The sequence below is a fragment of the Rousettus aegyptiacus genome, unplaced genomic scaffold, assembly GCF_014176215.1.
Source record: "Rousettus aegyptiacus isolate mRouAeg1 unplaced genomic scaffold, mRouAeg1.p scaffold_m13_p_12, whole genome shotgun sequence".
Taxonomy (NCBI): domain Eukaryota; kingdom Metazoa; phylum Chordata; class Mammalia; order Chiroptera; family Pteropodidae; genus Rousettus; species Rousettus aegyptiacus.
The window spans coordinates 21290508-21303998 of record NW_023416287.1 but is presented as its reverse complement, the minus strand read 5'-3'; the positions used below and the strand labels follow the sequence as shown (position 1 = coordinate 21303998).

Below are 13491 nucleotides of genomic sequence, written 5' to 3'. Positions count from 1 at the left end.
ACTGAAGAGAAAGTTATCATCCAGGCCAAGTGGATACAGGCTTGGCCAGTCCCCAGGATGGAGCTGGGAAGGGGGCATGAGCAACACAGGGACCCCAGCAGCCATTGTAAGCTCAGTAATTCTTCCCAGGGGCTGTGAGGAGAACATGTCAGGCTGCAATCTAAGGTTTCCTGAAGGAACAAAGGCAATGAAGGAAGATTGTGTGTGTGTGTGTGGGGGGGCATTCCAAGCAGTGGGAATAGCCTGGGGAGAGGATGGGGAATGTGGATAGGAGCTTGGGAAGCTGCAGCTGTCCAAGGTGGGGCTGTGGAGAAGAGAAACTTGCATTTGATTATGGAGGTGGAGATGATAGTTAAACCAAACAAGCTATGGCTAAGTACCCCCACTCATCACTTGTCAGACTGAAGGGCAGAACTTTTATCTGGAAATTCGGGGTACTCCCCACTTCAGTGAGGAGTACTAAAGATCAGTAAAGTGTCTGGTGTCTAGCACACAGTAGGACCTCAACAAAAATGTCAACTCTGTGAAGGCGAAGTGTTTTGTTCACGACTGTATCCTCAGGCCTAAAACCATGTATGACACATAGTAGGGACCCAACAAATATTTACTGAATGAATATATGAATGAATGAAGTTCCCAGTGTTTGTGTTTTCATTTTGCTTTGGTTTTGTTGTTTTTTTAATTTTGTTGTCAGGGATGTGACACTGTAGAGCCTTTATTTGGAAAGATTATAGTGGTTCTCCAAGTTTTTTCCACGAACACCACTATCATGTACGTATTGAAGATTCCTGGGCTCCATTCCAGATCTGCCGGTTCAAAATGGGGGGAATTCGGGAATCTGGAATGTCAGAGCTCTCCTTCCCCAATTTTTACACACATGAAAGTTGCAGAACACAGGATTAGAATTTGAGGGCAGAAAATCCCAAACTGGTTTCTCTCAATCCTCTTTCCGAACGAGGAAACTGAAACCCAGACAGAGAAAGGGATCTGCCCGCATTGTTTCTGCGGATCTAGGCTGAGGGTAACGAGCCCGGATTTGCGCACACCGCACCCCACCCACCCAGACTCCCAGCATTTGCCGGGCTCGCCCACGGGAACTGGGAACCTCCAGGGCGGGTCACGGGCTCGCGGGCCGCTTTCAACCTGAGGAACGGGGGCGGCAGGCGAGTAGCCATTGGCCGGAACGCAGCGGGCGCGTCCTTATTGGCCAAGACGGAGCCCCCCGCCCCGGCCTGGGCGGCCGCGTGCTTGGCCCCGCCCCCGGCTATAAGGCGGCGGCCGGCGGGGCCGTGGGAGCGCGCGGGAGCGCACTGTGGGCCGCGGCGAGGCTGGGACGCGGTGCACGGAGGGACGCTGCCGGGCGCCCATGGCGTTCGCGCTGCTGCGCCCCGTTGGCGCGCACGTGCTGTACCCGGACGTGCGGCTGCTGAGCGAGGACGAGGAGAACCGAAGCGAGAGCGACGCCTCGGACCAGTCGTTTGGCTGCTGCGAGGGCCTGGAGGCGGCGCGGCGCGGCCCGGGCCCCGGGGGCGGGCGGCGGGCGGGCGGCGGCGCGGGCCCGGTCGTGGTGGTGCGACAGCGACAGGCAGCCAACGCGCGGGAGAGGGACCGCACGCAGAGCGTGAACACGGCGTTCACGGCGCTGCGCACGCTCATCCCGACCGAGCCGGTGGACCGTAAGCTGTCCAAGATCGAGACGCTGCGCCTGGCGTCCAGCTACATCGCGCACCTGGCCAACGTGCTGCTGCTGGGCGACACGGCCGACGACGGGCAGCCGTGCTTCCGAGCCGCGGGCAGTGCCAAGAGCGCCGTCCCCGCAGCCCCCGACGGCGGCCGCCAGCCGCGCTCCATCTGCACCTTCTGCCTCAGCAACCAGCGCAAGGGGGTGAGTGCGCGGCGCTCCAGCACAGCGGCCGTGGCGTCAGGGGTAAGCAGGGGACGGGGCCTTTTAGGGAGCTAAAGCGGGCGGAGAAGAGAGAGGTGAAGAGAGGGGTACGCGACGTGGAGTTCGTTGGGCGTGCGGTGCTCCAAGTCCAGGGTTTGGTATGGAACAGAACTCGCTTCATGTCTCCCAATCAGAAGGGGTGCTGGAAAGCCCAGAGCTCATGCTTGGCTTAGAAGATGCAAACTGCTCATCGAAGGACGCCCCCTCCTACCCCAACTAACCAAAGGTGTGCTGGGAAGAGGGCATGAGGAAATTATAACAAAAGCCATCATTTATTCAGCTGTTTGTACCGAGATGCGCTCCTGGGTTTTTTTGTTTGTTTTTGTTTTTGCCTTCACAAGGTCTTCATCAGGCAGGTAGTGATTCTGCCCATGTTGTAACTGTTGAGGCTTTGAAGTTCACTGATGAGAGGCTGAGGCTTAGAGAGTAAATGCCGGCATTTACTCAGCTGGGAAGCCAGAAGGCAGGCTCTGGGCTTGCTTGGTATGTGTGTCTCTGAGCTACCTCGATCTTGAAACAATTGTCCCGCATCCAAGACCTGGTCTAAGGGCAGGTGACTGAGAAGCAAAGGGCATACATGCCCCAACCAAGAGCCTGAGGTACCCAACTGATGAGCAGTAGGAGTGAAGAATGGAGTCCCCTGAGGTCACCCAGCCCCAAAGGGGATGCAGTGTTGGGGGAGGGCACTGTTAAGTCAGCTGGGCAGAGCTGGAGTAAAGCTCCTGTGGTCTGTCCTGGGTAAGGATGAGAAGCAGGCTGGTTGGTGGTGGATGAGGCTGGGTAGCAGCAGAGGTAGCCAGGGGGGCTTTCCTGGCTGAAAGCTGGTTCTCCTCCTGCCCAGGCCCTAAGGAGCCTGCTTCATCCCCTAATACCTTTCCTGCTTCTGGCCTGGGCTTTTCCTACAGTAGAGAAGCTGGTCCGTGTGAAAACTTTGGATTCCAGAAGCTACCACTTACATCTGGGGCAACTGAGGCTGAGACTGACCCACAGACTTGGAAAGTGAAATAGCGTGGGGGATTGGAGGCAGGCCCAGTTTGGGGTCGTCTTGGCTGCCCTAGGTCCTCTGCTTCACTCTCTTCTAGGGGAGCCTTTGTATCCTGGCCTCAGACTACTCCCTTCTGGCTCGTCATACTCACAGCCTGGCCGCCTCCGTTCCCCTAAATCAGTCTTCTTAGGCTTAGACTTTTACTCTCTTGAGAGTCCCTACTGCTCCCAGCCATGGCCCAGTCAGTGCTCCAGGTTTGGAAAGCTGGGGTGGCCTTTCTGGTGTCCATCCTGGGGTGTGAAGGGCTGACTGGGCCCTCAGTGATATTCCCTGACCGCCTTTCACCCATTCATTCAGTTCAGCAAACCTTAACTACCCAACAGCCGCCTTGCGTTGGCTCTAAGAGAACTGCCAGAGAAGCAGGTTGTATGTAGGTCTCCACCCACCACAATCAGGAACTCCCAGTGTGGTGTCAGGGCCAAGGGCAAGGAGATGAGGACCTGGGTACTGTGGTCTTTTGGTGGGGAGGGGGTACACCAAGGGACTGTCATAACCCACAGGAAGTCCCCAACCTAGGGGATAAATTCCTGGTGGGTGCTCAGGAATAGAAGCAGGCAGATGAGGGGGTAGGTACAGGTGTTCTAGGAGAAGGGCATGGCAAGAGTGGGGGGTCAGAAAACATGGCCTAGAGAAGGAAAAGGGAAGATGTTGAAGGAGGCAGAGCACAAAAGAGAGGCAGAGGCTGGCCAGTGACATTAATCACAGCAGTCTGGATGATCACTGATTTTCTGTACTAAGCACTCTTCACACGTTATTTTTAAACCCCTCAGCAACCAGGGAAGGAGGTGCTCTGTTTATCCCTACCTGCTTAGAGATGCTGTCCCTGGGTCAGCGATAGCCCTTGATGGGGTCAGGATTCTAACCCAGGCCTGCCCTATAGAGAGGTAGGCAAGGTTAATGTGGGAGAGCCCTGTAACTACAGGCCTGGGGGAGAACGTCTGTCTGTCACATGCCCACCGCCACAGCAGGTAGGCAGGGCGGCTTCCTGTGGGTCTCAGGTCAGTCCCACAGATCACCCGACCTCATCTGGATCTGGCTGCTTCCCCGGGATCTGTCTACAGGACCAAGAACCCAGCCAAATTTGGCTACAGAAGCTATGCTCTCAACCCCACAGACTCCTCTGGGAATAGGTGAAAGGGGCAATCCTGGCCAGCTCTGGCCCCTCAAAGACTCAACTGAAAGAAAACTGGCTATCTTGGAGAGCCCCTTGGGGGCTCCCTTCTGAGCTTTGGGGGCCAGATAGCTCCAAGGCTTCAGACTCTATCCCTTTACTGTGAGCTACCATCTCCCTCCTACCTGGCTACTCTGGGGTTGGGATCTCCATGGAACATCTTCCTGTGTAAGGAGGGGCTAAGGGTGGCCCTCCGTAGTAGAAATAGCATGCAGAAAATGGAAAAAGGGTTCTTGTCTTTACCTTGTTTCCCCTTTTGTCACTTAGGGGTGAGAGTAGGGTAGGGTTGTCTTATAAGGCCGTCTGCAGTTGGTGTACCCAGCTCAGAAACAGAAGTGGCACAGAGGGCAGTGAGGCGAGGAGGCGACATTACCGGATGATGCTGGTGACCATACTCGTGAACATTCGTGTTCCTGACACTGCTAAGGGCTCTCCCTGCGTTAACGTGTATAAGCCTCACAGTGACTCTGCTTTTCACGTGGGAAACCGAGGCTTGGTGAGGTGAAGTCACTTGCCTGAAGTCCAACAGGTAGTCCAAGACAGAGCAGGAACTGAAGCCCAGATCCGTCTCACGGGAACCCAGCTCCTAACCATGGTGTTTCCCGGAGCCCTTCGTGCTGAGTTCCTAAGGGACAAAGAAGCTGGGCCTAGTCAGGGCCTCTTAGAAGTACTCGTGGCAGTTTACAAGCCTCTTTCACAGCTGCAATTACGTTTTACTACACCCAGGCTGGCAAGTAGAATTATTTTGTCCCCATTTTATAGATAAAGAAACTGAGGTTCGGGGAGGTGTACAATCCCATTTTTCTCTTGGAACCAAGGTCTCTCGATGACTGCCGGACTTGGGATGGAGGTGGCTCTCCCTGTCCCTGAGGACATAGAGTGAAAGAGTGGGAGGCTGATTTTCTATCTCCCAGCCTCAACACTATACCCCAGTCCCCCATACCCCTCCTCCTACCCTCAAACCCTCCTTCTCAGACACTCAAGCCAGAGTTTGTCTGAGAAGCCCAAGCCCCAGGCTCTGCTGGGACTGTGGCCTCAGCCCTCAAAATAGCCTTGCCTGTGAATGAACATGCTGTCCCTGGGCCCAGAAAGCCTCGAGGGAGGCTGGGCTCACATCTGGATGGATCTGCCCCAACCTGGGCCCAAGGGCGGAGGGGAGCAGGCGGCAGAGCTCCCAGATGGTCAGCTATTGCTCTGGCTGGCTGAGAAAGATGCGTGTCCCATCGCCTTGCCAGGCTTAGGGGGTGAGCATTTACAGTGAGATGTTAGACACCATTGGGTCTTGGAAACAGGACAAACTTGGACAACATGGATTTCCAGCCCAGCCCTTTTATCAACTGGCTGGGTGCCTCCGGACCAGTCATTCAATGGCTCGAGGCCTCCAAAGTGGGAGTTCTTTAATGTCTGTGACCTTACTGGCTTACAGTAAGGATGAAACCCACTGTCAGATCTCCGAATATTGGGTAGAGACTGCCTCTGCAGGGTAAAAGGACAGGTGGCTTCAGGGGCTTGCCATTAGCTCCTCTTCCAGTGGGCACCACTGATTCAAGCAACATCTGTTGGCCCCTGCTCAGTTTAGGCCTTGGGCTGGAACTGGGGTCACAGAGTGAAGAACTTTCCCCTAGGTCCCAGCCTGATGGGGGACAAAGAAAAACCAGTCTTACCCTTCTGAGTTATCCTGTTGGAATGTCCCAGGAAAGACAGGAAGTGCTAGGCAATTGTAGGAATAGAGAAACCTTCACAGGGAGACGGGACCAGAGAGCATATTTCCTGGCCAAAGGAACACCCCGAATGAAGACAGGGAGGCCAGAAATCCATAGTCTACTTTTGAGGTTGATGAGTAAGTCACTGGACATAGTTGGGCAGTGGGGAGACCCACTGTGGCGTTTGTTTTGCCCTTCAGTGTAAAATATGATTTAAAATGTATTCAATTTTTTTCAAAAAGCAACAAATCACATGGGGAAGAAACAGAAAAGGTAAAAAAGAAAAAAAGTAAAGGAACTAAAAAAGCCTCCCTTCTCTCTTGTCTCCTCATCATCAGATTACTCTTCTCTAAGGAAATTCATTAGCGATTTCTTATGTGCCCTCTCTCTCAGGTCTTGCTTTTGCCCTTAAACAATGTTATGTCGCCATCATTTCCTATCTGTCCAAAAAGAGTTTCTTCCGCCTTGTGCTGCAGAGAACTTTACTGTGTGGCTAACTGTGATTATTTATTAAGTCCCCTATTTTGAGACATAGAGGTTAGTTCCATGGTCATCTGATGTTCATGGTCATCTGATCGAACCTCCTAATACCTCTTTCTCCCCCCTTCATAGGGTGGCCGTCGTGATCTTGGGGGCAGCTGCTTGAAGGTGAGGGGGGTGGCCCCCCTTCGAGTGCCACGGAGATGAACCTGGACCCCTGTGGCATTCACTCCAAGCAGGACCCTGGAGAAGGAGGCCAGAGGCCAGCCACTGGTTGAACAAGGGAGAAGATGGATCCCAGGAGCCAATCCTACCCCTCCTTTGTGCAGGGCCAGAGGACAGTGGATTGGGCCCATGACCCTCTGGGCAGGCCCCCTGGGACATCTCCGCCCTACCCTGGAGAGCTGTGAAGACCCATCCAGCTGGCCCCAGCTCTGACTGGTCAGAGACAAGGCAAAACATTTGGAAAAACAAAGACTGTTGGTGACAAAGGGTGTGTGCATGTCTGTGCATGAGTGTGTGCATGCATGTGTGTGTGAGAGAGAGAAATTGGTGAGTTTAAAATAAAAGGTATTTTTAAATAAAATATGTTCCCACCTGAGGAAAGGAGGGGCCTGGGGACATCAGAGGTCAGAGGCACAGACGTCGCAGGTGCTGCTCTGTGCCCTGGAAGGAGAGGGGGGGAGGTGCTTGGGGAAAGGCAGGAAGACCCCTCTTCAGAAGTCAAGATAACCAAACTTCCCTCACAGTCTTCTGGAACACCTGTTAGTTGTCTGGTGTGGTTGGTAAAAAAACAAAAACAAAAACAAACAAACAAAAAAAACCCTTAATTTTATTTATTTTAGAATAAGGAATATATTCATTCACATGGTTCAAAAGTCAAAAGGTACAAGAGGGTATGTGGAAAAGAGTTGGTGATAGGGTGTCATCAACAGTTATCTCTCGTTCTCCAGCTACCAGTTCTCCAGGCAGCCTCAGCCACCGGTGTTCCGTGAGGTCCCTGTTCCCTATCAATTACCAAGCAAATACAGGAATTTATATATATATTTATATATATATAACATATATATTTTATATATATTATATATAATATATATTATATATATATTATATAATATATATATATATTCCTTACACTCTTCAAATGTAGCACATTACACCTGCTTTCTGCTCCTTGCCTTTTTTTGTTTTCTGTTTTTCCTTAATCGAGCTTGGCTGTCATCTCAAATCAGAACACAGAGGTATAGGGTCTCCTCATTCCTTTAGTAGCTGCTTGTTCCACATTATGAACGTACCATACAGGCATACCTCGGAGATACTGTGGGTTCAGTTCCAGACCACCGCAATAAAGTGAGTATCGCGATAAAGCGAGTCATAATCTTTTTGGTGGAGGGTCTTGCCTTCGAAAAATGCAGCATCTGTGAAGTGCTATAAAGCAAGGTATGCCTGTACTTTAACCATTCTCTTATCCCTGTCTTCACAAATAGGTCTGTGTAGGCACAGTTTTCCACATGTGCAAATAAGAATGTGCTAAAAGAGGATATTCTTATCCCTGTTTTAGCTAGGGTGGTTTGGAGAAATGATGATACCTAAAGGTGTGTGGCTGGCATGTGGCAGGGTGACAATGTGAGGTCTATCCACCTTTAAAGCCTAAAGCAAGTTCCTTCTGCTGGGCTGGAAATGCCCCAGATGGAATGCTCGCCCCCATGACCCGTTATTCTCCCAGCAGACCTGGGAGGTGGGACCTGGTGTTTCCCCATTTCACAGATTCAGCCAAGATAGTAACGGCAACAGCTGGTCAGTGGAGCCAAGAGTTCTTGGCTTTCCAGCCAGGGCTCAGTCCCTGTGCAGCCAAGATCAGAGAAGCCTGGGAGGCTGGAAGGAGGAGAAGGCAGGGAGAGGGCCAGGAGAGGCTGCAGGACCAGGCAGCACCCTTTTCTCAAAGTATACTTAAGTGTTTATTTTTAAATTTATTTGACAAACACCTTTTTTTAGTGTTTACCTCCTGAAGCCCGGCTCCAGAGTCCATGGTTGTATCCACTTTGCAGCCTCCTGCATTTGACCATCTGACTGAGCCTGAAGTGGGGCTGCCTATGTTGCAGATCACCAGATTACCAAGCACCCTCACTGTGCCAGACACCACAGGGGTGGGCCAGACCCACCTTGTCTGCCTCGCAGATGAAAACCAAGGCCCCAGGAGAACACGGGGTTCGCCGGAATTGCCAATCCAGGTTGGAATGGGCCATGAAATAACCACATTTAATCCCTTTGATATCAGACGTGAAGGAAGGAGGGCCCCAAGGGGCCCAGGTGAGAGCTTACCAAGTGCCCTCTACTTCGCTTGTCCAGTGTTCCAGGGAGACTGGTGTTCCTATCCTGTGTCCCAGTGCAGTCGCTCTTCCCCTTCGGGAGCTAATTAGGAAAGCACATTTCACTCCCCGCGCCTACCCACGTCCAGGTTTAGGCAGCCCCTGGCAAAGCCACAGGAAAAGGACTGTGACCTCGTCAATGGCAGGAAACATGAGAGTGGGGGCAGAGCAGACACTTGGGTGCTCTGGCTAGAGGCCCTATTCTGCCACCAGATTTGCTGGGTGACCTTTGAGAAATTACTTGACCTCTCTGGGCTTCCTTGGCCTGATCTCCAACCAGCAAGAACAGCTGGGGCAGAATGATAAGTATTTGTTTTGCATTGTTAAACTGTTTTTAATAGACCATTTATACACTGGGTAAATAATGCAAATTGTATCCAATAGTATGCAGTGAAAGTACTTACCTCCCTCAGACTCCTCCCCAAAGGCGATGCTGTTAGCAGTTTCCTGTGTGTCCTTCGGAAATGCTCTACACTGATTACTATTTCTGAAAAAGTATTTATAGGTTTCTCTGCTTGTTTTTGTTGTAAACAAAAATATAAAACATTACAAGACCCTAGAAATATCACCCATCCCAAAGACAACCAGTTAACACTAATCCCGCTGAGTTTTTGTGAAACATACACATACACTTAAACAATAATTTACCGCATACCGAGTTAAAACTTTTTACCAAAGTATAACATGCATGCAGTAAAGTGCACATGCTGTTAAGTGCACAATACAATGAGTTGTCACGGGCTGAGCACACCTGCATGTAGATCAAGAAATGCAATTAGGAGCATCCCAGGAGCCACTCTCGTACTTGTTCTCAGACTGGGTTCTTTCAATTATATTTCGTTTGAAATAGATAATACACTTAGAGAGTTCACAGTTCAAAAGATGCAGAAGAGAGTAAACTGACAATAAGTGTCCTTCCCTCCTAGCCGCTCAGTTCTAGCTCTCAGAAACAATTAATGTCTTGGGGATTCCTGCAGAGACAGTCTTTTCAGATACGGGCAAGTCACATGTGTATTGTTTTTCCACACAGGTGGTAGCATTTTTACACACTGTTCTGCACTTGGATTTTTTTACATAACTCAACTCTCCAGTGTTCAAAGAGCAGCTTCATATTTTTCACACCTGCATAGTGTTCCATTCTGTACATTTTGCAGCTTGCTGTCTTCCTTGAGTTCCTGGGTAATGGACAGTTAATGTCTATGAGACTTTGTGAGCTGCAAGGCCAGCCCAACACATGTGACTTGGGAGAGACACAGCTGTGGAGCAGTACCTCTAGGGGCCATTTGTCTAACACCCCTGCCCCCAACACACATATTTTCTGCCTTCAGAATGGGCCAGCCCAGCCAGGCTTCTCCAGGCTCCCTGAGAGAGGGTGACTCAGAGCCAGAGGAGTAAAGGAGCTTGGGGAGAAGAAACTCGGGGTTGAGGGGGTGGATGACCAACCTCAGTCAGGCCACCTGGGACCCTGAAGGAAAGGTTTAAGTTCCAGGTTGCACCCTCCACACAAATCTTTTTAGACACAAGGAACAAGGATGATCTAGAACCCATTGCAACGAGGAAACTGACCTAATATAGAGAAAGCAAGCTGCCTGAGGTCACCCAGCGAGTCCCCAGCCCTATTAGGCCTCCAGGAACCAATGTCTTCCTCCTTGCTACACAGGGCTCCCTTCCAAAAGACAATTACAAGTTAGAGGCCTCAGAGGTAGCCCACGGCAATAGCAATGGGGAAACCGAAGCCCAGAGAGGGACAGCGATAGGCCACAGCCACACGGCATTTGGAACTGAGCAGGGCTGAGAATGCAAGGCCTTTCCTCCAGCCCAGGGCTACTCCACTTCATTTTTTTCCTTCATTGGCCCAGGCTACTTCCATTTTATGGTGCTATTATCAGATTAAAATATAAAAACACCATGGAACAGAATTCCAAAAACTATGGCATATTTGGTAAGTTAACTTGTAAGCACCCATACAGTCACAAGTATAATGCATTATCATGAGAACATTAAATTGAGGATTTACAAAACCATCAGGGCGTTCACATAAAGGTCAACCCTGTCTGCATATCCTGCTACTGTGAATTTTACTTCATGTGGATGTAACATCAAGAGTCTAGACCTGGACAGTGAAATACAACACATGACCCTGGACTAGATCCTGTTCTGCAGGGGGGGAATGCAATAGAGAAAATTATTGGGCACGTGACAAAATAGGGATAAGAACAATAGATAAAAGTGTCGTGTCGATGTTACATTTTCTGAATTTGCTAACGGTATGGTTATGTAAGAGGATCTGCTTGTGCTTAAGAAATAGACCCCGAAGGAGTGTGAAGGGGTAGAAGAATGTGACATACTCTCAAATGGTTCAGAAAAAAATAATGTGTGTGAGCGAGAGAAGGTTTAAGCAAATGTGACAAACTTAAACTTGGCGGATCCAGGTAAATGAGTATAGGAGTTCTCTGAGCTACTTTTGTCACTTCTCTGTATGTATGTAAATGATTGTAGAATAAAAAGTTAAAAGTTGAGATCTTGGCTCACTAAGATGTAAGGCCTGCCAGATGGTCTCCTGGCCCCCTCTGACCCGCCCTTGCTTCAGCTTCTCCAACAGAAGATGGAAAATACCCTCAGTAGACCCAGGCGTCCCTGTCCATGACTCTCAGGCCCTTGTGCCCTTGAGGAGGCTAAGGTGGTCCCAGCCCCCAAGCCTCCTGCCACCATGATTTATGTCCCTGTGAGCCTCAGCAGCTGTAGCCTGGGTCCCGCCAGGCGGCCAGCTGGGGGGGGCCAGTTTTTGCTTCTCAGCGTGTCTAATCCAGACCAGACTTACAGACCCCACAGTCCTGGGATCAGGCTCCCAGGGGGCCAGGGTCAGAGGGTAGCCCAGCAGGCCCTGGAAACCATGAAGGCGCTGAAGGTAAACTGGCTGCAAGGCAGGAGACTTGGCCTGGCCTAGCTTGACCACTCTCCTGTGTGACCTGGGGTGGTTGTCTGCCCCTCTCTGGGCCTTGGTTTTCTTCTTGGCACAGCCTGCACCTGGCGGACCAAAAGGGCTTTGTAAACTGAGACAGGCTGGCCTTGTAGGAGGGAAGGCTGGTAAAACTTAGGAGGTTTTTCTTTTTCCTGAATGTCCAGATCATCTAAGGTTAGAAAAATGCCTGACATTTTTTATAGCCTACTATGTGTCAGTCCTTAGTCTACACATTTTACCTAAGTTAATACAGCCTACTACTCAATAAGTTTCTACTTATTATTGCCCCATTTTATAGATGAGAAAACTGAGGCCCAGGAAGGTTAAAGTACTTGCCCAGGGTCATATGGCAGCTGATAAGAGAGTGAATTCAAACAAGGTTTTCTGGTTATAGAACCCCACTGAGCTCTCAACCACTGCTCCACATGGCCTCACTGAACCAGGTTTCCAGAAAAAGACAGGGCAGGGTATCCCCTAACCGGGCTCTTCACGCCTGCCCCAGTGTGACCAGAGGAGTCCAGGGCCCAGCTGCATCAAGGGAATGAGAGTTTGGGAGTGGGTTCAGGAAGCTACATCTCCCACAGGCTCCCCAGCATTGCCACCACTCCCAGAATGGAAGAGGCTCAAACACAGACCCTTGGAAGATCTAAATAGAAGGGCCTCTGAAGCTTATCTTCTCGGAGACCTCAGTCACCAATGGGGATACTGAGACCCAGACCGGGCAAGGTGCATCCCCTACATCACACAGAGACAAGCCAGAACAGAACTGTTTGTATCTGTTCCAATTTAGTGACACCTCTTAGGGCAGCAATGAGCATGAGAATAAGTGACACCGATGGGGCTCACTAGTCAGAGGCACCACTCCAAGTGAATTATATGGGTGACCTCACTTAATCTTGCAACGACCTGAATATATATGTCATCTTCATTTCACAGACTAGAAAACCAAGCCCAAGAACACCCAGCTAGGCAACAGCATAGATGCGTTTCAAACCCAGGGGATCTGGCTCCAGGTGCCATGGCCTGAGTCACAGCAAGGACATAAAGAATAGTTTAACATCACAGAGCAACTTAAGTTGATGAGCCAGCCTATCAGTCAGTCAGTCAGTCAGTTAACAAACATGTACTGGACCATTCAAGGCTCTAAGGATTATCAGGGAATAAGACAGATGCAGTGCCTGCCCTCGTGGAGGCCATATTCTGTCAGAAAGCAGACCCTGAGCAAATAATAAAAATGTGACAGGTGCTTCCGAGGCTTGTGGGGATGTGTGACTGGTAGAGAGGAAACATACAAATGATGCTTCCCAGGCAAGAGAAGGCTTTGCCGAGTGTGAAAGTTTCTGCAATTTGCCCAGCCTGCCCTTGCACAAGTTGAATGATGAGGCACCTGCCGGTCCTCAGGTCACCCCTGAACATAACCTGATAATCCCTCACATCACTCCTCTGAGCAGCTCTGAGAAGCAGTCAAAGTAAGGCTAGCTTTGGTGGACAGAGTAATAACAGTTAAGGCTGACAGAACATTGCCTCTGTGCCAGGCACTGTTTGAGTTTTGTCACTCAGCTACTTCGCCTCAACCCAGTGAGGCAGGGGCTGTTATCCTCATGACTCCCCATGGTCACGCACCGACTGAATGACAGGCCCCAACTTAGACCCAGGCATGTAAGGTCCAGAGCCCACCATCTTCACCTCCCTCCTCTGCTGCCTGTGTGCTAGATGCTGAGGTTCCAAGGCAGGAAACAACTCTCCCCAGGCCACAGAGCTAGGCCAGAGCCCTTGACCACCATACCTTCTGGCTGCCATCATGCTGCAGCAGCCA

At 50.7% G+C, this 13491-nt stretch overlaps 1 protein-coding gene across 2 annotated transcripts; it reads left to right on the top strand.

The window, feature by feature from the left end:
* Nucleotides 1-1313: 1313 nt before the first annotated feature.
* Nucleotides 1314-7386, top strand: TCF15 (transcription factor 15). 2 transcript variants are annotated; one of them, XM_016148886.2, is made up of 2 exons: nt 1314-1885; nt 6477-7386. In XM_016148886.2, the coding sequence occupies exons 1-2, from the start codon at nt 1367-1369 to the stop codon at nt 6549-6551; spliced, it is 594 nt and encodes a 197-aa protein (XP_016004372.2). In that variant the 5' UTR covers nt 1314-1366; the 3' UTR covers nt 6552-7386. The 2 variants fall into 2 exon arrangements, with proteins under 2 accessions (XP_016004372.2, XP_036085450.1); XM_036229557.1 differs by having other exon boundaries at nt 1314-1927.
* Nucleotides 7387-13491: the final 6105 nt, after the last annotated feature.

Excerpts from the sequence above, each read along its gene's own strand:
- TCF15 (XM_036229557.1), top strand. The coding sequence starts at position 1,367 with ATGGCGTTCGCGCTGCTGCGCCCCGTTGGCGCGCACGTGCTGTACCCG. Across the intron at positions 1,928-6,476 it reads CAGCGGCCGTGGCGTCAGGG|GGTGGCCGTCGTGATCTTGG; the intron begins GTAAGCAGGGGA and ends CCCCCTTCATAG.